We start from the raw sequence: 26,288 nt of genomic DNA, 5'->3' as shown, positions 1-26,288 counted from the left end.
GTATGTATGCTAGAGCCATAATTGACTCAAGTTCTCAAGTTACTCTACTCAACAGATCGTTTTACAACCAGTATTTGATGCATTTACCATTGACGCCACTCAATGCCCTAGAAATTTGGTGCTTTAGTACTGATGATTACGTATTCGATGGTTATTTGTCGTTGAAACCGGAGTTTTCAGAAGATGTTGGGGTAGCTGAGACCCTTGATACATCAGTGTTGGTCTATCTGGATCCGGTTGAAAAAGGGAAGCTTCCATTATGGTGAGAAGGCTCGTGGGGGCATGCAAGGAGAGAAATGGGAGAGAATTTTTTGAAAACGTTGTCCATTCACCTAGTATTTAGAGCAGTTTTGAAAAGGTGCGAGTTCCCCCAAAGCAGGATGATGAGCAGAAACAAGGAATTATGTGTTACATCCTGGGGAGGTAACTAGAGTGATGGGAAACCCCAAATTCCCTGGAATGCCTGATGCTAAGGCCTTCTTGGGGTTGTTACGACTGTGCCCCAACTCTGAGGGGCTGAAGGGTACAAAGTAGCCCCCTCCTTCTTGAGAATCGCAAGATCGCTATTAATTCGGGTCTGGGACCCAGGAAATGAGAGAGAATACACAAGGTTTGGAATGTGTCCTGGCCTCAGCGAAAACAAAGCCACTGATAACGGCCATTGTCTCTTGGAGACAGAATTGTGTATTGAGTACTGTACTATTCATTGAAACCCCTCAGGGAATGACCAGAGTGGTCTGGTTGAGGGATTGCATCATCCCAACCTGATTGACATCTGAGACCCTGTGAGTAAGGATAAAAGAGGGTCTGGGGAACAACCCCTTTAGACGCACCAGGAGAAACACTAGAAATCCCATGACAGTGTTTAATAGTGACAGCCGGTGGGGGGCTTGAATGCGTCCTTTTCCCTTGCCTGGGATTGGCAGCCTCACCACAGAAGAACGGCTTTAGCTAAAGGAAAGGCCACAAGTGAATGGCCACACCAACGGGACTCTCGAAGGATCAAAATCATAAAAAGGAAAGCCGGCAAGTTTCTAAAAATCTCTCTCTCTCCAACAAAAGGCTGAAGCCTGAATGAACTGAGTGACTTTTATATTTCCATCGGACAATACATTTATCCCCTACCAGGGGTCAGCAACCTTTACCACTGAAAGAGCCACTTGGACCCGTTTCCCACAGAAAAGAAAACACTGGGAGCCGCAAAACCCGTTTGACATTTAAAATGAAATAACACTGCATACAATGTTTTTTTTGCCTTTATGCTATGTATAAACAAACTATAATGTGTTGCATTTATGAAATTGATGAACTCCTGCAGAGAAAACAAAATTACATTTCTGCATGCAACAAAAACATTTTGAACTCCGAAAAAAAGACGTTGGGTTGAAAGTTACTTTTAAGTAAAATACTCAATGTCTATTTGAGTCCTTCTTGTATTTATGAAAAACGCCGAACTTAAATTTTCCGCCAGCAGCAAACCAAAAATATCATCAGCCAGCTGTCAGCCTGAAAAATAAAAGGACTATTTCACTGAACAATGAAAAAATATGAATATACATAAAATAATAGGCAATTAAAATATTTATCATACTTGGTTAATGGGATTTCTGCTCCTGGACCTCAGCGCACAGCGTCTGCACATCAGGGCTGTATGACGTCACCTTCATCTTTACACAGGATCGCAAGCTGTCATCTGTGAAGCATGCGCGATGTTTGTTTTTAATAAAGTTCATGTTGGAGAACACCTGCTCACATACATATGTGGATCCAAAGATCGACAGGACTCCAAGCGCATACTTTTTCATGTTTACATAAATGTCGGGCACAGCATTCCATGTTTCAAACACAAGTTGGTCCGGATTTGGAAGGTTTTCAATATCACTCCATTTGTGATTCTGAGCAAGAACGGCCTTCTGACGGGCAACATCTTCAAGGTCTGCTGTCAAGCGTCTAAACTTGGACACCCATATGTCTTTGTCGGCTATGTCGGCCAGTTCCATCTCAAGATCAGGTTGACTCACACCTGCCAATGCAGTCGTATTCAGTAGGGAAGGATCGATGCTTAAGGGAGTGACCGGGAAGGATAATGTGTTTTTTTCCTCTCTGAATTCACAGAAGCGTTTCCCAAACGATGTTTGCATTGCGATGATTGCAGAATGTAAATACTCCGAAATTATCATGTCGTGACCTTGTTTGAACTCTCTCAAATTGGGGAAGTGAGACAAAGTGCCTTTCTGTAAATCTCTGGCAAGCACTGTCAACTTGCGCTCGAATGCCAAGACATCCTCCAACATGTGCAGGGCTGTGCGTCCTTTCCCCTGAAGAGCTGTGTTCAGCGTGTTCAGGTGCGCTGTCATGTCTACCATGAAGTGTAGCTTTTCCAGCCACTCTGGCTGTTCCAGCTCAGGAAAGTTGAGCCCTTTGCTGCCCAGGAAAGTTTTCACTTCTTCCAGACACGCGACAAAGCGTTTCAGCACCTCCCCTTTGGACAGCCACCGGACTTTGTTGTGCAGCAGGAGATCAGAATATGCGCTTTCCATCTCGTCCAGTAACAAACGGAATTGACGGTGATTTAAACTTTTTGCCATTATTTTATTGACAATCTGAATGACAACATCCATTACTTCTGTGCATTCCGGAGGAAATGTTTGAGCGCACAGTGCCTCTTGGTGCAAGATGCAGTGAAAAGTCAGCAGCTTTCTGTCCAGCGACTTCTGCAGTAAAGCCACAAATCCCTTGTGCGTTCCCGTCATATTCGGAGCCCCATCAGTAGCTACTGACACCAGATGGGTGGTCTTTATTCCTTTGGCTCTTAAACAATTCAAGACAGCCTCACAGATGTCCTCCCCCCGTGTTTGGTCTTTTAGAGGTATCAACTCAATCAGTTCTTCCTGTGGCCCGGCAGAGTTTACATACCGGCAGAACAACGCTATTTGTTCAATATCGCCTTTGTCTTTAGACTCGTCACAGGCAATCGAGTAGGCCACAGCTGAATTGATGTCTTTAATTTGCTGTCTTGTGATGTCTTCTGCCATTTTTATGGTTCTGTCTTTGACAGTCTTTGCAGAGAGGGGCATATCCCTGATTTTCTGCACAATTTCACTCTTGTTTTTAAAGTCCGTGAATAGATGTTCTGAAATCTTAATGAAAGATTCTTTTATATATTCACCATCTGTAAACTGCTTCCCGTGCCTGACTATTTCCTGAGCGGCAATATAACTGGCGTATGTCGTTGATTTTCCTGACTTCATCCATTTCTGGAAATGATTTTTGCTCAGATCAACCTTCCGCATCAGTTCCGAAACGGCTTTTTTTCTCTCATCTCCATCCGGATATTTTTGAGCAAAGGCTGCGTGTTTACTCTGGAAATGCCTTGCGACATTTGACTTTTTGTTGTTTGCTAGTTTCTCATTGCATATTAAGCATACCGGTAAACCAGTCTCGTCAACAGTGAAAGCAAATGAATCTGTCCACGTATCATTAAACGTTCTGTTTTCTTCAGTCACTTTTCTTTTTTTAGAATTCTCCATAGTTGGCTTACCTTGGATCGAAAAATTAAAGAAATCGCGCACTGGCGGGTGTCAGGTATTGGCAGTGGTGACGTATATTAATAGCGATAAAAACACGTTGCAGCGGTGTGTTCAGGCAGTCAGTAAACTGCAGTCGAATAACTTTATTCGAACTAAACAGCCTTGCTTCTAAGCCTCCCTCAACCCAGCCCCCATGGACGCAGATGCTGCAAAAGACACGTACTCACAAACCCCCGTAGGCAATCTCCCTTAGCCGGAATGCTGGCTAATTGAGAGCCGTTTCGGATGTGTCAGAAAATGTGTCGCCACACTTACATTGTACAAGATCACCATAATCTTCAAATTTAGAATTACATTTCAAAAGCTAACAAACTAACATAAAATACATTTTAATTAAATACTGACCAATTATTTCCCAAAGCCACAGGGAGCCGCAGCACAGAGGTGAAAGAGCCACAAATGGCTCGGGAGCCGCAGGTTGCCGACCCCCGCCCTAGACAATGATAGAGCTTATTTCTTATTGATTATTATTATACCCGCACTTTTAGATTTAGTATTGACGACGTATATTATCTGTATGTTTGCATTGATATTATTTTTGTGTATTTTTACTAATAAATACTGTTAAAAATAGTACCATCAGACTTCAAAGGACCTCTCTATCTTTGCTGGTAAGTGACCCAGTTACAGGGTTCGTAACAAAGTGGGGATCTCGTCTCGAAATTTGATACCAAATTGGAGGGCCAGTGAATTGGGCTTTTAAGTCCAAACGTGGGTCTGGTTGCGCGGGTAACCAGATGGGAAACCAGCAAAGATGGACATTGACAAATTTATAGAAAACCCAACTCGAGGCGCTAGAGGCAGCCACAATGTCGGACTTGATAAATATTGTGAAAGGACTAAACCTCGCAGAGGTGAGGTTGTCAATGAAAAAGTGGGAGGTGTGGAGGGCCATAACTCAGTATTATATTGTGAAGAATGTGTTTTCTGCTGAGGTATTGGAAAATATCCCTGAAAAGGTACCAGCTAGTGGGACGGCTCAGTTAGAGTTGGAGAAATTAAGGTTGGAACATGAAATTAAGTTAAAGCAGCTGGAAGCAGCCGAAAAGGAAAAAGAAAGAGCCGAAAAGAAAAGGGAGCATGTGCTCCAGCTAAAGGAGTTGGTGGTGAAGAGAGAGCAGGAAAGAGCTGAGAAACAAAGGGAGCATGAAATTCAGTTAAAACAGCTGGAAGCAGCTGAAAAGGAGAAGGAAAGAGCCGAGAAGGAGAAGGAAAGAGCCGAGAAGGAGAGGGAGGCAGAGAAACAGAGGCAACATGACTTGGACATGGAGAAGTTAAGGCAAGAGCGAAGAGTTCAAGGGTCAGACCGAGAGGAGCAGTTTCATGTTAGTCGGGAGTTTAGGTTAGTACCTCCGTTATTTCTTGCATTTTGAAAAGGTGGCAGTGAGTCAAAAGTGGCCCAAAGATCAGTGGGTGGCGTTGTTACAAAGTGTGTTAAAAGGGAAGGCACAATGGGCATATGTGGCGTTGTCCATGGAGGAGGAGGAGTCTGAGAATTATGAGAAAGTAAAGGAGGCCATTCTTCAGACCTACAAATTGGTACCTGAAGCCTATAGACAAAAGTTCAGAAATTTAAAGAAAGTGTGGAATCAGACGTATGCAGAGTTTGCCTATGAGAAGGGTGTGCTCTTGGATCGTTGGTGTGCAGCAGAAATAGTGGAAGAAGATTTTTGGCGTCTCGGGGAGTTAATTCTGATTGAGGAATTTAAAGGTTGTGTTTCGGATGATATCCGGATGTATTTGAATGAGAAGCCGAATAAGCCCATCTCTGAATTTGCTAGGTTCGCAGATGAATATGCCCTAACCCACAAGACAAAGTTTACCTCAAATAAAAGTTAACAGAGAGACCGTGGGAACGGTAGAGAAAGCCCGCCGGCTGAGGCAGAGACCCCACCAGGAGCTAGTGGTAAAATTAAGGAGGAGGAAAGGCAAGACGGCAGGAGAGGTCCTGGCTTGACCTGTTTTAATTGTGGAAAGATGGGTCATATTGCATCTAAGTGCCTTGCCCCGAGGAAGGAGACAGGAAAATGGAAAGCAGCAGTCCCTATAGGATGTGCTATGGTGATCATTAAATCGACGAGAGAGCCCAAGGTAGACAGAGTATAAGAAGGGTCTGAGAAATGTATTTCAGAAGGAACCGTGTCTGTGAGAGAGGGAGACACACCAGTTCCAGTGCGGATCTAGAGAGACACGGGAGCTGAGCTGTCATTGATTAGCAGTAAGGTACTAGGTTTTGGGCGGAAGACTGGAGAGGTAGCTTTGAGAAGCATAGGAAAAGGGACAGAAGCTGTGCTTTTGCATAGGATCATTATAAATTGTGAGCTGGTATCTGGACCAGTTGAAATAGGGGTGCGATCAGAATTTCCGTGAACTGATGTGGACGTCCTTCTTGGTAACGATTTAGCCGGTTGTAAGGTTTGGTCAGCAATGAAGCTGGTGAGCCAGCCTGTAAGTGTTGTGGTCCTGCACCTAGGTTCCAAGATCTATCCTGCATGCGCGACCATTCGCAGCATGTCGAGAAAGGCAGCTGAGAACGAGATCAGTTTAAATCCGGCCAGTATCGATTTGGCTGAGACATTTTTACCGACCCTGTACCAAGAGGGTTTAGAGGGTGGTAAAACAGAGAATAGGAAAATGAAAAAGAGTAAGGGAAAGGAGGTAGACCTGCCCTTAGCCAGGAGGAAATTTATAGAGGCACGAAGTAAAGATGAGAAACAGACAGAGTTGTTAAAAGGTCCAGGGTTGGACATGGATGATCTGTCTGGTTTGGCAGAACTGTTTGAAGAAGTTGAAAATTCTAAAGGTGTTCCGGATAATGAAATAAGGGCAGTCCTAGATGAAAAGGATGCCATTAAGCTGAAGGAGTCTGCTGGGTTGGCAGATGAGGTTGTTTCAGCCCGCGGGGTTGAGTTTACTCTGGAAGGGAGTTGCCCAGAGAGTAACTGGGAGGATCAAGGGAATTTAGAATTTGAAAAGGGTACAGGTATTGAAAGCCTGGAAGAGGCAAATGTCCCATTTGATTGTGTTCAAGATGTGGATGCAAGTGGTACTGAACCTAGTAATGGAGCTCAGAAAAAGTCTGAGGTATTTGATTCAGTTGAAAAGGAATGCAGTCCTTGTGGGTCAGATGGACTTGGTTCAGTGAAGAAAGGATTAACTTTGGTACTAGTGGGAAGTGAGAATTCCCAGTTGTTTGTGCTCGGAGGTGTGTTAAAAGTTAGTGAGGAGATAAGAGGTGGTGAGGTGAATATTATTATTGAAGGAAAAGGGAAAAGTGTAGTTCCTAGATTGAATGAAGAAAATTTAAAGTCTGGATTGATGTCAGAAGCAGCCACCAGGCTACAGAGACAATGGCTTGGTAACACATTGCCTGCGAATCAATTACAGGTTGATTTGGAATGTAAAGGTGCCCCACACGCTATTGTTATTCAAGAGTGTGCTGTGAAAAGGCAGAATTTGAAATGCTGTTTGAACAAAGAGTTTAAACTGAAAACTAATAGCCTGAAGGATCCTTAAGAGAAAACTAGCAACTTGCTTAAAATTAAAGAATTGGGTGGAAATTCAGAAAATGGTTTAAGTTTGGAACACATTGTTGATAAAATAACTCCTATGAAAGGAGCACGTGAAAGCCTATTCCCCACTAGTATACAAGTTAACCACATGGGAGTAACTGGAAAAGGGGTGAGGGTTGACGGGATGCCATTTTAACTAACAGGATCCGGTTTTAAGGAATTTCGACAAAGCATGTGAATAATAAAGACAACCCCATGGAAGAGTGACTGTTAAGTTTGAAAGTAACATAAAGATTAGTAGTTGCATGAACTTCTGCAGTATACACGTAAGCTAAGATCACAACTCATTAGTTTTTGTTTGCTGAAGAAAAGGAATAAAAATAGGTGGTTATTAAATTGGAGTCTGATGCTACAAGAATTTATTAAGGTACAAGATGTTAAGATATTAAAGGAAGTGACAATGTGATCGTTAACTGTTTAGATGCTGAATGGAATGTATAACTGTATTACTCTATAGTGCAAAAAAAAACTCTTTTGTATTGTGTTAGATTCTGAACTCCTGTAAGACTCTTTTTTACCGATGGTAAAAAAGCTTTGAAGGAAGGGGGTGTTACGAATGTGCCACAACTCTGAGGGGCTGAAGGGTACAAAGTAGCCCCCTCCTTCTTGAGAATCACAAGATCGCTACTAATTCGGGTCTGGGACCCAGGAAATGAGAAAGAATCCTCAAGGTTTTGGAATGTGTCCTGGCCTCAGCGAAAACAAAGCCACTGATAACGGACGGTATTGTGTATTGAGTACTGTACTATTCATTGAAGCCCCTCAGGGGTGACCAGAGTGGGTTGGTTGAGGGATTGCATCATCCCAACCTGATTGACATCTGAGACCCCGTGAGTAAGGATAAAAGAGGGTCTGGGAAACAACCCCTTTAGACGCACCAGGAGAAACGCTAGAAATCCCATGACAGCGTTTAATAGCGACAGCCGGTGGGGGGCTCGTGTACGTTCTTTTCCCTTGCCTGGGAATTGGCAGCCTCACCACAGAAGAACGGCTTTAGCTAAAGGAGAGGCCACAAGTGAACGGCCACCCCAACGGAACTCTCGAAGGATTGAAATCATAAAAAGGAAAGCCGGCAAGTTTCTAAAAATCTCCCTCTCTCCAACAAAAGGCTGCAGCCTAAATGAACTGAGTGACTTTTATATTTCCATCGGACAATACATTTATCCCCAGACAACGATAGAGCTTATTTCTTATTATTATTATACCCACACTTTTAGATTTAGTATTGACAACATATGTTATCTGTATGTTTGCATTGATATAATTTTTGTGTATTTTTACTAATAAATACTGTTAAAAATAGTACCATCAGACTTCAAAGGACCTCTCTATCTTTGCTGGTAAGTGACCCAGCTACGGCGTTCGTAACAGTGGATGCTCCAGAGAATCATGAAGAAATGATGAATTGCTGGTAAGACCTGAGCTGTAGAAACCTTTGGCTGTCCACACAAACGGGATGGCAGAGATTGTCAGGAACAACTCAGAGAGAGAGGTTACTGTCAGATGTGGGAGGCTGATGGTACATCTTTTCCCTGTGACACTAATGTCTAGTTTACCAGTGAGAAATCTGGGAGAGAGTCTCCTGGATCGGGAAAGCTAACAGCAAAGTCATTCAACTTTGCTGACTCCCTGGACCCCGAGGAATGGAAAGGGAGACTAACTGTGAAGATGAAGCTCTAAGGTGTCTTTTCTATTTACCATTTTGAGGTGGGTTACTTCAAGAGAACTCGCCACACTATTAGAGTGTGGAGGTCACCCCTTTCAGAGAAAGGTCTTTATGGTTAGCACTGGCAGAGGTGGAAGATGTTTGGCACCACTTACTGAAATTGAAGGAAGCTGGAATTATCATTGAGTCAAGAAGTCCCCATGTATCACCCACAGTGGCAGTAAGGAAGAAGATTGGGAAGGTATGAACGTGTGTTGATTATTGGACACAGAACCGATATCCACAGATTGAGGGTGCTCTGGCCTACCTGAGTGGAGCAAAATGGTTCAGTGTGCTGAAACTAAGGATACCCATGAATGAAGCTGATAAAGATGGAATTATGTCCACTTGGGTTCTCTCCATTTGAAAGAATGCCCCGGGGCATATCAGGAGCACCAGCATTTCAACACATAATAGAGACATGAACTTGCCTGAGGTACTGGTGCACTTGGATGATCTCAGTTTTCTGGTCCACTGGTGGAGCAGGAGATGAGTGTATAGAAGCTGCTAGACTGCCTGAAAGCTGAAGCTAAAACTGTCACTGGACAAGTGCCAGTTCTGTGAGATGTCGGTCAACTACATTGGAGATAGTCTCAGGATGGAGTGGCTACGGATCTATCCAATATAGAAGTGGTGACCACATGGCCAAGGTCCAATAATGTGAGTGTCCTGCATTCATTCCTTGGATACAGTGGGTATCACCAGAGATTTGTGAAAGACCACGCCAGAGCAAGTGTGGTTACACTCCCTTGGGGGAAAAAGGGAGGAGAACAAAGAGAAGGTGGCAAGGTTCTTCTTAGCCTTTTGGGGAAAAATGAGATGCAAAATGTGAAGATGACTCAGCTGCTGCGAGTTGCTGACTGAAGCACCAGCGTTGACCTTTGCGAACTCATAGTTGCCATATTCTTTGCATATAGATGCCAGCTGTGAGAATTAAGGTAGTGCTCTAAATCAGGACCAAGATAAAGGGTTGAGACCTGTTGCTTTCATCAGCTGAGTCTGTTACCATCTGAACAAGACTACAAATTGGAGTTTCTGGCATTGAAATAGGCTGTGGTGACTATTTTATGATGCCAAGCTGAAGGTGAGAATTGGCAACAATCCATTGACTTATATCCTGACCTCAGTGAAGTTGGATGCCACACGTAATCGGTGGTTGGTGTCATTGTTTTCTTATGATTTTGGCCTTAAATATCAGATGGCAGTTTTAACATTTATGCAGATGCATTGCCCAGATGTTCTCATGAGGTGCTTGAAGTGCACAGTGGGATGGTGTTCCTGCCTCTGGTGTGAAAGTAACTTGCCAGCTTTCCACAGTGGTAAAATCAGGAGCAAGGCTAGATGCACGGTGATCTGTGGATTATTTGGGAGTTTCTGGTTATGCCATTCCACAAATACATTGCAACTTGCCAGCTCTGGATACAAAGCAGTTTTCTGCCTTGAGTCCTGCAGGATTGGCAGCAGTCCAGCGAGATGACCCTTGTAAAGATACCATTTGGTCACCTGTTGGCAAAGGGGATATGGTCCAAGTTGAGAAGACAAAACACCCTTCCATACCTCCACTGCTGAAAGAATGGGAGAAAGTGGAGTTGAGGAACCAAGTTTTATACAGGATCACATCTCCTCCAGTCAGATCTCAGCTTTCCTAGTTGATTTTCCCTGAGAAATACTGGAGGATTATAGTAGTCACTTCACAAAACTTGGGTCGTTGGGGTTTGACAAGATCTACAGATTGGTCCAAGACCTGTTTCATTAGCTCCGAATGAAGCCTGAGGTTGAGGAGTACTGTGATTCAATGTATTCAGAGGAAAATGCTGCCTGCACAAGTTGCTCCAATTACCTCACTTACAAAGTACAGGACCACTTGATTTAGTGTACATGGATTTCCTCTCCATAAGAGTCTGATACCAGCAACATTGTAAAATGTCTTGGTCATCACAAATCATTACATTAGATATGCTCAAGCCTTTCCCATAAAGGATCAGAGAGCAAGCACAGTTGCCAAAGTATTATGGGAGAAATATTTTGCTCATTATAGCCTCCCAAGAAGGATACAGAGTGATCAGGAAAGTGATTTTGAGAGTAACTGGGCATGCTTGGAATTGAGAAGTCAAGGAACATTCCGTATCACCCTCAGCCTGAAAAGTACAACCAAAAATAGACATGCTTGGAACCCTGGATGCCAGCAAAACGAACATTTGGAGTACACTGCTACAACTATACACAGAATGAAGCTGCTGGCTACTTGCCAAACTATGTTTGGAGGTGAAGCAAGAATAGCTGTAGATCTCCACTTTGGAAACAGGAGTCAAGACTTGCTGCTGAAGCCACATCTCAAGTATGTGTGTGACATGAGGAAAGGGCTGCAAAAAGCTTAACTAGCAGCCATTTCTGCTACCAGGCAAAACCAAGGAACAAAGGAGAAATAATCAAAAGATTAGGCTCTCTCAAGAAATGCTTAGAGACAGCTTTAATAAGCAACTTGGGGCTACCAGGGAAGCGTGTTGGCTGACAACTGGATGTCTACGCCTTATGTAGTCTAAAGCCAGATGTCAAACTTGCCATTTTTCCCCAGGTGAAGCCAAACTATGGGAATGGTCCTGTCAAAACTATCAGAATCACCTACTACCCCTAGAGCAGGAAGTACGTGTTGACCCAGAGCCTGACATGGCACCTAGTAGAGCTCTGCAGAGAAGGAGAACATAAAGGCAATCCTCTGACAATAGTGTGATTTCAGTGGAAAAACTTGAGGAACCAACCATTAAATACTGTACAGACTCAGGATGAGGAAATGAGAGTATGGTATAGTTTACCTTGTGCAAACTTCCCAATAATTGATTGAGATTACTGAACCTCCCAGCCCTGACTCAGTTGTAATGGGGAGGACTACCAATGGACAGGCAGATGTGACAAGAAACTGGGCTCCAATATAATTGGGTATGAAGCAGAGTTCAGTCAGGTGGGCAGGGACTTAAGTCATTGGAAGGTATGAGTGATAAGAAGGGGGGAGGCATCCCCAAGTAAACAGTCACAAGACATGCCTGAGGCTGATGATGAGATAAGGTAATCTCAGAGTCAGGAAACCCCCAGATAGGCTGACATATGATGTACTGGGGAAACAGAATGTTGCATCTATCCCAATGGTGAGATATGTTCATTGCCATTTACAAATGAATTAGAGGTCCTGGAGTTACAAACTTCATTTGAATACTATGCTATTAATAACAGTTTAGCAAGTTCCAAAGTCAAAAGGATGGGAAGAAAGAAAGTGTAAAGCCCTAGTTAAGATTTCTGTAAAAGCAGTGTTTCCTGCTGGTAACAGTATTTTGGATTCTGCTAAGGATAAGAAGCCATGTTGTTCAACTTGGGAATGCTGTGTCAGTGACAGGAGTGGGATGGCATGCAAGAGCTGGGCAGGAAGAGTTTTCTGAAGGGCAGTAGTCTGGTTTGGGGTCTTTTGGTGGGAGGTGTGGAGAAAAGGGCACCAGAGGAGATACCTGGCGAATCCCATCAAAAAGGGGAGACCCTATTGCAAGGAGTGCTTCATGAGGCGGAGGATTCCAAGAAAGCAAGTTTTATCTGTGGTTGGTGAAGAGAATTCACCACTGTGAGTAAAGCTACTCCAGCTACTACAGAAATAAGCTCCAACATTTGTGCACATTTAGACTGGTCTAACTTATGGGGCTTTTTATCTTTTTCTTTCTCTATTCACGGTTTGATAAAGTTGAGAATTGGTAAAAATACTTTATAATTTTATGCTGGTGTACGATCTGGTCTTTTCTGAGCTACCGATAACTGTATGAGCAGTATTTACACTGCATTCACTCAAATAGAGGTTCCTTTAATCCGAACACCCTGATAATCTTGTATGGTTGAACTCCAAAGCATATTGACCCTAGACCTGTATTGCTTATGAAAGTGGCCTTCTCACAAGCCAAGTTGGTGTACAAGCCCCAGTGAGACAGTTATATACATAATACACACAAAATGCTAAAGGAATTCAGCAGACCAGGCAGCTACTATGGAAAAGAGTAAACTGTTAGTTTCTGACTGAGACCCTTCATTAGGACCTACTTCATATGTCGCTGATAATAAAACATGATTCTGAATAACTTTAGCAGATGCACAAAGGCTGAGTCACAAGCAATTTAACCTCCTTACACAAAGTCTTGTGTTCACTGTTGCTGGAGGTGTAATAAAACGCATGTAGAACCAAAATTACCTGAAAATAAAGAGGTTACATGGAACATAACTGATGCCAATGGCTTTGTTTTTGTTTTAAAGAAAACTTTATTACATGGAAATCATTGTTAATTATAAGGCCTCCCTGAGCACAATAGAAAAGTAATTTCATTAAAAATCATAGTACCTTGTCATAAGTATGAAACAGGCTATAGAATTGGGCACAAAACTAAACAATTTATGCACACTAGACTGTACAGCCCCACACAACTAAGATCAGACAGAACAGTGCATATTTAAGATTCCACTGTTTCAGCCTGCCAAGATCCAGTACTAGTGCACATGCTATGAACATCTATTGTCTTACCCTCTAGGATGAAAATAATATTGTACATTAAAAAAGCTCCATTATCCAACACTGCTGTGATCACATGGTAAGTGCACATGCTACAAGATTCCACTGCCTGCTTCCACGTGAGCCCCAGATTTATTTTTACTGCCTGTGGTTGAAAGGAGAATGATGCATACAAGAATTCCAAGTCTATAGTTCTTAATATTGCTGCGGCTGTCAAATATAATGCAACAATGCTCAAGAAACTATGTAATCAAACAAGATTAAATTAGTTCAATTCCTTGCTGGTTAACGCTTTACGTAAACATTATACTGGAGGTGTTCCTAAGTGCCAGGAAAAGAAACGGGGTGAAGGGAAACATGCGAGTCCAGCTCAACTAGATCTGGCTTTGAATGGAACATCTACTACCAGTGCTGCAGTTACAAACAATTAAACTTAAGAAGATGCAGCCTGTGCACCCCACTTCACTATCCAAGCTGTGGTGGCTGATTCTGCATTAGCAAAAGACTTAAGTAAAATAAAGCACAGCTTGTACTCCAAAGAGTGCAAAAGAGGGAAGCATCTCTAGAAGCACACTGAATCAGAAGTCCTTTCAAAATAACATTCAGTTATTGCCTAAGACAGTCTACAGTTACACCCTGCGCAGCTAGTTCTCCGAGGACATTATCCAGGTAGTTGGGGTCTGGAAATCCATGGCCAGAGACATTGGATCCCTTCTCCGTTTTATGGTGAATTTCATTCCAAACTACTGTGTCTGTTTCTCCAGTTGTACTTGAGGTGCCCACTGTGAAAATCAGTCTTCTGTTCCATGCTACTTTCAAAAGCTCCAGAACCTAAAATAAAAGATAGATTAGTTTTTATTCAATCTTTGACAACAATGCACGCATGGCTACCATATGAGACTACACACAGAAGCTTTGGAATGGATTAGTATTATCAGTTTCTCATCAACTTCCCTAGCATTGTTCACAGTAGCTTCTAATGAGCCCTAGGTATCCAGACTGAACCGAAGTGTCACAGGAAGTCGGAACATGTCGGAGGCTTCTGCACTCGGGTGCTATCTCTCTCTATGGTGAGAGTTTGTTGCCGATTCTCGAGTTGGGGAAAAACTTGAAATAAAAGCGGTGCTACAGACAGACTAACATCAGAATAGTGACTGCTTGCCTCCCTTGTCACTGTGGAAGCAGTGATATCTCTGTCCCTTGTTAGAGAGAGCCTGAGGGACGTTGAACTGTAGACCATGGTCTCACTTTGGGCCTTTGCTGTTGCTTGCTTAGTGGGTGGTGGGAGTGCTGATGCTTTCTGCTAAAATAAGTGGGGAGGGGGGCAAAGGGGAGGATTAATGCTGTTTGTGTGTGGTGGGGAGAGCTTTCTCTGTCTTTCGTTCTTTGGGGGGATTTTCTTCTGTTTCGTGGATGTCTATGGACAGTAAGAATTTCAGGTTGTATTGTATACATTCTCTGATATTAAATGGAACCACTGAAGCTCCAAAGGACTGCCTATTTCTAAAGGTCATGTGAGCCTGACTGCAGGTCTCAACTGCTCTCTTGCCTACTCCCACCCTTAATCAATGGTAAAACAGGCTACTGACACACTCAGGGTGAGAGTGTACATGGAATGGAATGCTAAAGAGAGCATCTTATACAGCAAAGTATCAACACTAATAGAAACATAGAAAACCTACAGCACAATACAGGCCCTTCAGCCCACAAAGTTGTGCCAAACATGTCCCTACCTTAGAAATTACCCAGGGTTACCCATAGCCCTCAATTTTTCTGAGCTCCATGTACTATTGGAGGCATGTGTTAAGACAAAAAGTAAAGGAACCTACTAAGTGGAATATTTGCACACATCTTAAGCATACACTTGAAACAGATGGCCAGCCACACAGTAGACTGCTGCCATTGGTACCACTAGAACTTTGCTTCTCATGTGGAAAATAAAGAACTGACTTCTTTTAAAAACAGAATGATTCTAGTAGTCACATTCTTCCAATGAACTTCATTTCACAAAACTGGGCAATCTTTAATAACAGAATTGTTAGTAATCATGGCATGTTTGAGGTTGTAATTGTTAAAACAGATTTATTCAAGTATTATTACCTGTCTACCCTTCTCGTTGTAGGGCAAGTAGCAATGCCTGGGAAAGCCACGGGCAGTGTATGGTTTGCCTGGGTTTGGGTGCTCTGGACCCTGTGAAAGATAGAGGTACACATAAACAAACAGAATCTCCCATGCTATTCCCTTCCTGGGACTTCTAGAGGTTGCCAGACTGATTTCAAAATGAAGACAGCTCTGCACTGACAAACAGCCTTAAATGCTGGTCATACGAAAATCAAAGTGTGTAGGCGAGTGGTAGAATGGGGGCAGGGTGGGGAAGAGATGAGGAATTAATTGGAATGTAGGAAGAATTTTTAAAAATTGGGATTGGTATGACTTGGTGGTTAGTGCAGACTCAATGGGCTAAAGAGCTTGTTTCTTTGCTGCATTATTAGGACTGAATCTCACATCCTCAATACAAATGGGCTTAATAACATTAGAATTTCTCCAAGAAATTCACAGCAGTTTACAACATTGAATACAATACCCTGGTTCTGATGTTCTAATGGTGAATTTCAATGTCTCCATTCATATCCATCCAAATGTTTGAGTTGGTGTTACTCTAAGCAATTAGTATCGGCCCATACTTGCCTTCATCCCACCCATTACAATAACTTACTCAACAGATGTGAAAGCAAAGGGTGCTGTAATGTTCTACGGTTCTATGGTACAGAAAATATGAACATGTTCTCACTGGAAGACACTAGCAAAAGCATAAATACATAGATGATGAATCAGTTTGCTATTTTAAGCATTGCTTTTGAAATTTGACTGCACTTTGTTTCTGATTATTATTGAACTCAAAGAATTCAAGAATTCTTCACTGGGTGCTCTGTGGTAAAGTCATTGAGTCTGACCTTCGATCATACTATAGATCCAAGACATCATTTCTATTACTACTTTCAAGGCATCAATTCTATCAACAGAGGGTTCAGGGGAGGTTCATAAAAATGATTCCTGGATTGAAAGGTTTGTCATATGAGGAGCATTTGATGGTTCTGATTTTCTACTCACTGGAATTAAGAACGAGGGGATGACATCATTGAAAACTATCAAATGTTGAAAGGCCTCGATAGAGCGGATGTGGAGAGGGTGCTTCCTATGGTAGGGAAGTCCAAGACCAGAGAACACAGCCTCAGGATAGAACAGTGTCCTTTTAGAATGGAGATGAGGAAATTCTTTAGCCAGGGAGTGGTGAATCTGTGCAATTTGTTGCCACAGGCAGCTGTGGAGGCCAAGTCATTGGGTATATTTAAGATTTAAGCCAGAAGCTGATAGATTCTTGATTAGTCAGGGCATGAAGGGATAGGAAGAGAAGGCAGGAGACTGTGGCTGAGAGGGAAAATAGATCAGCCATGATGAAATGGCAGAGCAGACTCGCTGGGCCAGATGGCCTCAATATGCTCCCACGTCTTCTGGTCTTAATACAGACAATTAGAACAATGTGCAAGAGTAAAAAAAATCCAAATTGTTCACTGATAAATCAAAGAGGAATTATTTTAATAGATTACATCTTTCTGTAACGTGACAATGATAAAACCAAAACCAGCTATATACAGAGAATGCCAATTATATTTTTCAATAGTTTATCACAATCTAAATATTCTTGATATCATTTAATACCTGCTGTCAGCAGTGACTGAGTGATCATTACCTGAATACCATGAGGGATGTTATACACAATTTGTATAGATCCAGTGTCTGGATATCCTGGCAGTGACTGCGGTAATAAATAAATATCCATCCTTCCTTTCGGCTGAGTTCCAGTTTTTTCACCGTAAATTGTCTTACATGAAGGACACTGTAAACTTCCATCCTAAAAAAATGAATTCAGTTGTTTAATAAACATCTCTAATTTGGACACGATACTCTCAATGGGACAAAGCAACTTTCCCATGATAGCTAGCTAACCAATAACTTGGACACTGTTCATAACAAACAATCTTCATATGATAGTTCCAACTAAGCAAGACAAAATGTTTATTCTGTCTAGGCTGATGTAAATTTTTAACTGAGCCAATGCTGGAACAATCACGAGGAAATCTGCAGATGCTGGAAATTCAAACAACACATACAAAATGCTGGTAGAACACAGCAGGCCAGGCAGCATCTATAGGGAGAAGTGCTGCCGACATTTCGGGCTGAGACCCTTCGTCAGGACTAGTGGTGGAACATCTACTTTTTGCTTATTACGTTGTTTGAATTCTCACCGGCTTCTATTTAACAAGATTAGTGAGTGTTGTGAGCAAAGTTATGAAGTATTCTTTAAGCAGTCTAAATTAATGTCCTTCTGCACTGGTGTACAATAAATTCTTATTAGCAAAGTCCCACATCCCTCCCTTTTGGGAAGGTTGCTAAGATCCCTTGAAAAAAAAAGACAACTACATTTTGTTTAATTAGATAAAGTTGGTTTTTGTACCTTGTTCCCATTTTCATACATGGCCATCATACATAGCAAGTGGAAGACATGCCCACACCTTCCGAACTTCCCTATTGCATCCGACTTAAAGGCTCTTGCACTGGACATTCCATCGTATCCAGACAAGGCATTCAACTTCTCCATGCATATTATACAGTCCTGAAACACAAGCATTAATCTGTTAATATTATTTTATGTGATATATGTATTGTGTTTTGCACCTTGGTCACAGAGGAACTGTTTCCTTTAGCTCTATACATGTGTATGGTTGAATGACAATAAATTTAAATTTGAAAACAAGAGCAACATTTAATTTTAGCAGTTTTAGGCAGAATGCCTTGTGCTGATATGCAATCTGTGATATTGGATGCAATAGAAAATGAGCAATACTATACCTTTGTCTCAAAATACATTTCTTTAAATGCAGCATTGCTCAGAAATTGCAGTTTTTGCAATTAAAAACTAACAATAAATTCATCTGTGCCACTAACTTGAGGACACCAAGTTATCAGAAGCAATCTCTTTTCAGATTGGTATACCTCCACAGCCCTCTAGGTTAGAAAATCCCAAAGATTGATGACTATATGAAGAAATTTCAGTAAGTCCACAACCACTAAATTCCTTGCAGAACTGAAAGTAGTAGACTGTATAAAAGAACACTAGCTTTAGGAAAGTAAAAGAAAAGAGACATGGTATTCAAAAGAAGGCAGCCAATATATTGATTGGGGGGGGGTTATAGTTCAGAAGGAACACAACTATTGAAGATACAGATTTTACATTTGTTTGAAGGACTCATGCTGGTTCATTGCAAAAGGCCAAACTGAAACTGAAAAGTGACACTTAAAATTTCTGCTAAACTGCCCAAGTTCTCATCCCCCCCCCCAAAAAAAAATTACAAGTATTCCATTAATAATTTGATTTCACCTCATCCAGATGTTCCTCTATTCTTGTCATGTACTTCTTTACCACTTCCTCTGGATCTTTCACTATTTCTGTAATAGAAGAAATGAAAAAAGTTGATACCACAATTGAAGCAAAACTATGCAATGTTTATGCAAGATACTTACTCCAATTGTAACAGTCTTACAAGTTTCATTAATTCCTCCGGATATAATTGAAAAAAATTTACAAGCAGTAAAAATGGCTAAAAAGTGAGATCAATTTGAAATATGATATCCTATGCTAAAGATTTTAGATAAAGGGACAAATGCTTAACTATCACTATGTACTCATAAGATACACAACATTGCGATTTTTGCAGTACACAATAAATTCTCCTGTAGGTTTTGGATATGTACACAAACTAAAGACAAATTACATTACCACAGATACTAAGCTGCTGAGGGTAACTACGAAATCAACTGATGTCAACGTTAGCCACCGAATCAAATCGTAGGAATTTATAGCCCAAATGGATTCTACTTAGCCCATCGCATTGAAACGGGTCAAAAATATTTATTTAGAATTAACACTCCACCTTTCCTTCATCTATTACTTATGAAATGTTATTCAGATCTACTGTGACTTTTGCCTTAATTTTAGAAGGAGTGTCATACTTGTACCATCAGCAAGATGATTTCTTCCTTTAAACCCTCAACTTCTTTCTTGGAAAAAAAAGACAATCAAGGACCATGGGAGACTAGTACAGAAAAGAAATTAAGGCCTGGGATAGATCAACCATGATCAGATAGCATGGTGGAACAAGGCAATTCACACTTGCACCTGTGTTGTGCAACTTGTATTCAACAAATACCTTTTATCTCAAGCCTCAAGTTATTGAAATATTTGCTGTTATAAGACATCTTCCCATTCATCCAGTCTAGTTCTCTTAATTTTATACAATTTTAAATTTTCATGCTTTCCACCAGTGTTTGCCCAACCTTTTTTAGCCTAACACCCCCTAAAGCATTTACATACTTGCCAATGCCCCTCTTAGCCACAATATACTTTCCAGCATCCCCAAAGTGTAAAAATGCCTATCATATGCCAACATGAGAAAAATGATCTGTGCTTAAAATTTTTTATTTGTCTTCAAACTTAGCTTACACAGTACCTGTGCACTGTACAGCAGCTTCAACAAAGTGATCCTCGAGTCTGGTTTATTGCAAGAATTGAAATACTGTAAGAAGTCTCAAATCCCATGTGTAACAATATCCAAGTGATTTCTGTTTTTGTGAGTGTGTGGTTCACTGCACGAAAGCCTCTTTCAACAAGGTAGGAAGATGAAAAAGCAATGAAGAGCAGTTTGGCTCATCTCCAAAGACCAGGAAAATTCCTATGATAGTGTAGCCACCTACCAGAAAAGGCAACATTTTTGAGAAGCATGTTTGCTGCTTCTTCATTCTGAATTTTGATCATTTCTTCTTGCAAGCTCTCTTCCTGTTCTTCTGTCCTGCAAAGAAATGGGTTAATTACCCCAGTCTGGAATTTCCAGATTGTTCAGATCCTTGAATTGATTCTGAAAATCCTTCTTCAGTGACTGCAGATGTAAGCAGTACTCTTGCAAATCACCATCTGTGAAAGACTATCATACTTTCAATGCAGGGAAACTGAGAACACTCTTCTCCCAATGTTTCACTTATACATTTCCAATTTTCTGATAAAAGTGGACACTGCACGTTTTGCTTGGATTAAATTGAAATTCTCAACCTGCAGTTTCATATTTAGAAGGATCATATTGTCATACAGATAAAGCTAGGTATGCCACATCTCCATGTAGAAGTTCACTCTTGTTTCCCAAGCTCTTGTCAATTTTGATCTTTTTGACACTGTGGTTGAATTTTTCCTCGAAGAAGCATTTTAAGCAAAGTCTTTTGACAGCTAACACTTCACTGTAAAGAAACACTGAAACTCTTCATTATCTTAGCCACAAATGGCAAAATATTCTGCTATTTAGTGGATAAGCTTTAATTTTGTTGATAGCAAGAGTCATGCTTGAAAAAAAAAATCGCTGGCTGAGATTTCTGGCTGCGAGATGTTGACAATGAATTGCAAGCAGACTTGAATTTTTTTTTTAATAGATGCAACTAAATCAGCATGGTGGCCTGTCATATATGGTACTCCATCTGTTGCACAAGAAATAGTGTTCTTAATCCGAATACTTTTATCCTCAATATACATTTTGAGCTGGTCGTAGATTGATCCTCCATTGATAATTATTTTTAACTTTTTACTAAAGAGAATTTTCATAAACATTTCCATTTTTGATAAACTATACATTTGCCATCACCAATGCTTGTCTCACACAGTTGACTCTTCCAGTTGTAGCCCAAATTCTGTCTTTTGTAGCTCTGTGCATAGTTGATACTCAATGCCTTCACTCATTTCGTTAATATGAGCTACAGAGTTATTACTCAGAGGAATTGATTTTATAATACTAGTATCCACTTTGAGAACAATGCTGAGCATTTTTGATACAGCAGGCATTAATCTTTCCCCAAGTGTACGGCATTTTCCACACTTTGCTATTGTTCTGGAAATGTTAAAAAAAACAATGAGACTACTGTCAATGTCACTGACTTGAGAGTGCAGCACTTTTCAAATACTTCTTTTATCTTCTAGAATGGAGTAATATCAGAAGTAGCCTTTTCAGGGTGCCTTTTACCAAAGTATTCACGCAATCTTGATATTTCATTAGACAGTGCAGTATTACAAATAGACATACAAGGGCATCACTGATCTGACCAGAATGGAATAAAACCATGCTCCAGGTGTGTGACATTGAATTGAAGCACTTTCTGTGGTCTGTTTCTTAGCAGGATTAGAAATCAAGGCTTCACTCTACTCAGACTGCACTGTACATATTTATCCATCATTAACTGGGGTAAATTAAAATAAAAATTGGATGTGGATGATGGTAGCAGCATGCAGAGTATAGAGGCGACGATGAAGACAATCACAACAGTGAAGATTACATAAGGATTAGAATCGAAATTTGAATGCTAGTCGACATACAGCGAGTGTTCACCAAGCTACCTTTAAATTATCCCAGTTAGTGTAATTGATCGATCATGCAAGGTTTGAATCTCCAAAGGTGGTCCTTGGTCACACATATAAAGCGGAGGTTACTTTGAACACTTTAAGAAGAATGCTCAGTGTTGGCAGGCTCACTGATCGGCTTATTTCACCATTTGTTTCTGGACAGCGCTGTATTGTTGTGTGACCTGATTTCCATAGATCTAGTAGAGAAAGTTAGAGGGTGTACTTGACTTACCAACAGTTAAATTGTATGAACTCGTTCTGCACCGTGAGCCAAGGAGACTGTTGGGCACCCTGGCTGCTAATTTATGCATCCCCAATAATGTCTGTTTGGTTGGTAAGTTCAGAAAAGATTGCTGAGTTTCAGAGGCATTGTGATGACGGAAGCTCAACGCCTTCAGAGCCTTGGTTCTTCCTGTGTTGCAGTGCCTCAGCCCAGTTTTATTTTGGAAGTAAACGCGAAGTACACTGCAGATGCTGTAGTCAAATCAACACGTACAAACAAGCTGGATGAACTCAGCAGGTCGGGCAGCATCCGTTGAAACGAGCAGTCAACGTTTCTGGCCAAGACCCATCGTCAGGACAGGAGGGGGTAGGGGCCCTATAAAGAAGGTGGGGGGAGGGAGAAGGTGCAGGTGAAAAACCAGAGGAAAGATCAAGGGGTGGGGGGAGGAGAAGCAGGGAGGGGATAGGCAGGAGAGGTGAAGGAGGAATGCAAGGGGAAAGCACTATGGGTAGGAGACGGCAGAATCATAAAAGAGGTGATAGGCAGCTAGAAGAGGAGGCAGAGTGAAAGTGGAATGGTGGAAGACAGTAGTCAAACTCAGGTTGGAGGAGCAACACCTCATATACCGTCTGTGTAGTCTCCAGCCCCTTGGTATGAACATCAAATTCTCCAACTTCCGGTAATTCCCTCCCTCTCCCTTACATTCCTTCTTCACCTCTCCTGCCTATCCCCTCCCCCACCCCTTGATCTTTCCTCTGATTGGTTTTTCACCTGGCACATTCCATCTTCCCCCCACCTTCTTTATAGGGCCCCTGCCCCCCCTCAGTCCTGACGAAGGGTCTCGGCCCAAAACATTGACTGCTCGTTTCAACGGATGCTGCACGACCTGCTGAGTTCATCCAACTTGTTTGTACATGTTTATTTTGGAAGTGCCTGCTCCACTATTGGTCAGTCAGGTCTTGTGCCTCAAGTTAGGGTGCTGCTTACCGCCATGCCCCCTCCCCCCGACGACTTCGATTTCCCTTAATGGCTCCTTTGGATACATAACCACCCCTTTGGGGGTCATTACTGCCTACGTTGGGAATCACTGCTTTACACTAAAGTAAACAGGCATATTTCTTCAACTGTAACTACCCTTCTGCCTCACACATCAATAACCTAGGTGTCATTTGAATCATCTCTGCTGTTCACACATTTTCCGTGATACAGCTACTAGAATTTTAGCTTTAGCTAGGGTCAACTTGTATTTTATGGATTCCTAATAACATCTCCAACCTTGTATTCTATATTGGCAAGGAGGCACCTGTACATCCCCTTATGAATGCTCATTTGCCTGTGAAGGTGTACTCCAACATCCATCTGATCTATTCACATACTCACATGTGCATTTTCATTTCTTGTTTGTACGCCAACTCAGTTACCTTTCACTCCTCCAGACCAAATTCAATTTGCCATTTCCCTTCCCTCGTGACCAATCCATTAATTCCTTTCTGTAGTTTAAATCCTTCTTCCTCACAATGTAACAAACTTATATTTGCGAACACTGCAATTATCTTAATTTGACTCTTACATACAAGATTAAATCTTTATTATACCATATATCATAAAAATATATCTCAGAACCCATTACAAATCAGCCTTCCAGTCAGTAAACCATTCAAACTCTGTTGGTAATTTTGAAATTGTAATCCTCATTAAATCAGCGTTTTGTCACTAGGCTTAAGCATTTCACAGAATCAAAGCCTCTTATTGTTGTACATGCATGGTTTAACTGGATTAGAGCCCAGCAGTATGGGACCCATTCCTTCTCCATATGGTCCCACTCCAAATCACTTCCCTGGATTCCCTCTTAAAAAAAGGCAAACACAATTTCTGTTAATGGGATAGAGCAGCCAAGTTCTTAATGGGGCAGTATAACCTGCTGCAATGGAGATCACAGAGCAACTTTGGTCAAGCCAGTATTCCTTCCTTGATTACATCCTATTGCCAAGGAACACAGACAATCTCTCCCCTATAGTTCAAATTACTTCACTAATTTGTCCAATTGAAATTGTGCAAAAATATCCACCATACCTTTACTAAAATTTCAATTCAATCTACTGGACAAATTGAACCTTCTTCAAAGTAAATTCCTACAAGAATTAGCATCAGCTGAGAAATGGAAAGCTTTCATCGAATTCATGAAATTTAGTTAAAAGCTACAACGTGCACCAAGACTGATTCTCCCAAAACTTGCACAGAAAGTCAATTCACACATAATAGGCTAATGTTTTGATCAAGTTTACACTATGTTAGAGGAGAAAAACTTTCTAAAGCAAAGTCGGCAATAAAATGCAGTACTTTTAAAAAAAAACATTAATTCAATGGTTGACTGGAGGGAAAAATACTACAAACACTAATTGTGTAAGAGTTGAACACTATAACAGCACATCCCCATTAAGATGAATATTCTTGGGATCATTTTCTGTCAATCCACATCTTTTCCAATATTGGACTGATCTGAATTGGAGCAAGATGTGATGGGGAATTTGATCAGATTTCAATAAACTGTTCAGCTGCTTGAAGAACATTCCAAATGTCACTTATACAACAGATCCTCTGGCATTCTATTCTCTCATTGTCTGTAGCTTAGGAAATTTTTAAGTTTATTTTTTCCTGACCATTTCTCCCCAGTGAAATAACATGATACATTAATCTATATCTTTGTTCATTCATTTCCCTAAATGCCAAGCCCTCCAAATCTTTCTCCTTCATCCTCTCTTTTTAAAAGGTTCATCATGACAACTATTTGGCCAAGCTTTTGGACATCTGTTTTAATCTCCACACACAACTTGGATCAAATTTTGTGATCCAACTATAGCCAACAGTCATTCTTTCAACGGCTCCCAGACTTACGGGCCAAACTTGCTTCCCAGAGCGACATATTTGTGCTTAAGGATCAATGAACAAAGTACAAACTTACTGTTTTGTCACTCAAGACTACCCCTAAATGGTGAGATGATACATGGGGTCAGAACCTTGTAAGGTGTGGTATCAACGTTCACAACGATGAATAATTTGGAAAAGTGATAGTTAAGGAATTGTGCACGTCCTCAGACTTTCCCAGTTGTCCAAGCTGTCAGTGGCTTTGAATATTTCCAACATTCAAAGTATGAAAGACTTAACATCTTTATCTGGTCAAAACAGTGAAACTGACCCGAGTGGTCAAATCAATCCTCATGAATGACTCAAGGCAGCCAGTCACCACTTTTCCCCAGAGCAACAAGGGATGGGCAACAAATGAAGGCTTGTCAACAAGCTAAATCAATATTTCTGTACTGAATAATCCACTTATATTTTCGTGGAATGCACCAAAAGATTCTTCAGAAAGGAATTAAAATATTAAAAGAAATTTGAACATATGCAAACATCAACAAACCACTGAGAGCTGGTGCTCTGGGAGAAGAGGAAAGCATGATAAACCTCAAATTAACAATGCCTCAGATTATTTGCTGAGTAACTAAATCCTTACCTTGGATCACTGCCGAAATCACATAAGCCAATCTCAGAGGTTTTGTATTCTCTGATGTCATATGATATCCCTGGTAGCTTTCTGCTCATTGTTCATCCTAATATCGACAGACAAAGCACTCCTGAAAGTAATCCCTGTAATTCTAAAGCACAGAAGCTAATATTTGAAGGGCTAAGCTTCCAAATCCAAACATCCAGCAACAAATATGCAATAGCCACTTCACACGGGTAGGCGATTAGCACATCGCACAGGATGCATAGACAGAAGGTGTCTGCACTTCAGAATCAGATTTAGTATCACCGGCATGTGTCACGAAATTTGTTGACTTTACGGCAGCAGTACAATGATAAATAAAGAGAAAAAACTGTTATACAAGCTTATGTTTATTAAATAGTGAGATAAAATTAGTGCAAAACGACAAAGTAGTGAGGTAGTGTTCATGGGTTCAATGAACATTTAGCGGAAGCGAGGCGAGTGGGCAGGAGTCTGTGCCAGGAAAAAAGTAAGCCCTAGCCGGTCAGCTCTCCCGTCCATTCTGCTCTCCAATGTCTGCTTGCTGAGGGAATCGGGCCTGCAGTCCTCGGAGTCGCCTGATGCTGGTGGCCGGAGGTGGGGACGTCGTAAGCGGTGTGCGAGGAAGTGGAAGCGAGGTG

General features: G+C 41.4%; 1 protein-coding gene across 2 annotated transcripts in view; it reads right to left on the bottom strand.

Moving 5' to 3' along the window:
* Positions 1-13,133: 13,133 nt before the first annotated feature.
* The window catches only part of dtx2 (deltex 2, E3 ubiquitin ligase), a 53,754-nt gene continuing 40,599 nt past the window's right edge, over positions 13,134-26,288 (bottom strand). For both annotated transcript variants that reach the window (XM_059973008.1, XM_059973009.1), the window contains 5 exons: positions 18,845-18,912; positions 17,921-18,079; positions 17,156-17,317; positions 15,505-15,594; positions 13,134-14,235 (listed from right to left, as the gene is read on the bottom strand). In XM_059973008.1, the coding sequence (XP_059828991.1) occupies positions 14,011-14,235; positions 15,505-15,594; positions 17,156-17,317; positions 17,921-18,079; positions 18,845-18,912 (704 nt within the window). In that variant the 3' untranslated portion in view covers positions 13,134-14,010. The remainder of the gene's footprint in view (positions 14,236-15,504; positions 15,595-17,155; positions 17,318-17,920; positions 18,080-18,844; positions 18,913-26,288) is intronic.

Source organism: Hypanus sabinus, chromosome 6, assembly GCF_030144855.1.
Source record: "Hypanus sabinus isolate sHypSab1 chromosome 6, sHypSab1.hap1, whole genome shotgun sequence".
Lineage (NCBI taxonomy): Eukaryota > Metazoa > Chordata > Chondrichthyes > Myliobatiformes > Dasyatidae > Hypanus > Hypanus sabinus.
This window is presented reverse-complemented; position numbering and strand designations above follow the sequence as displayed.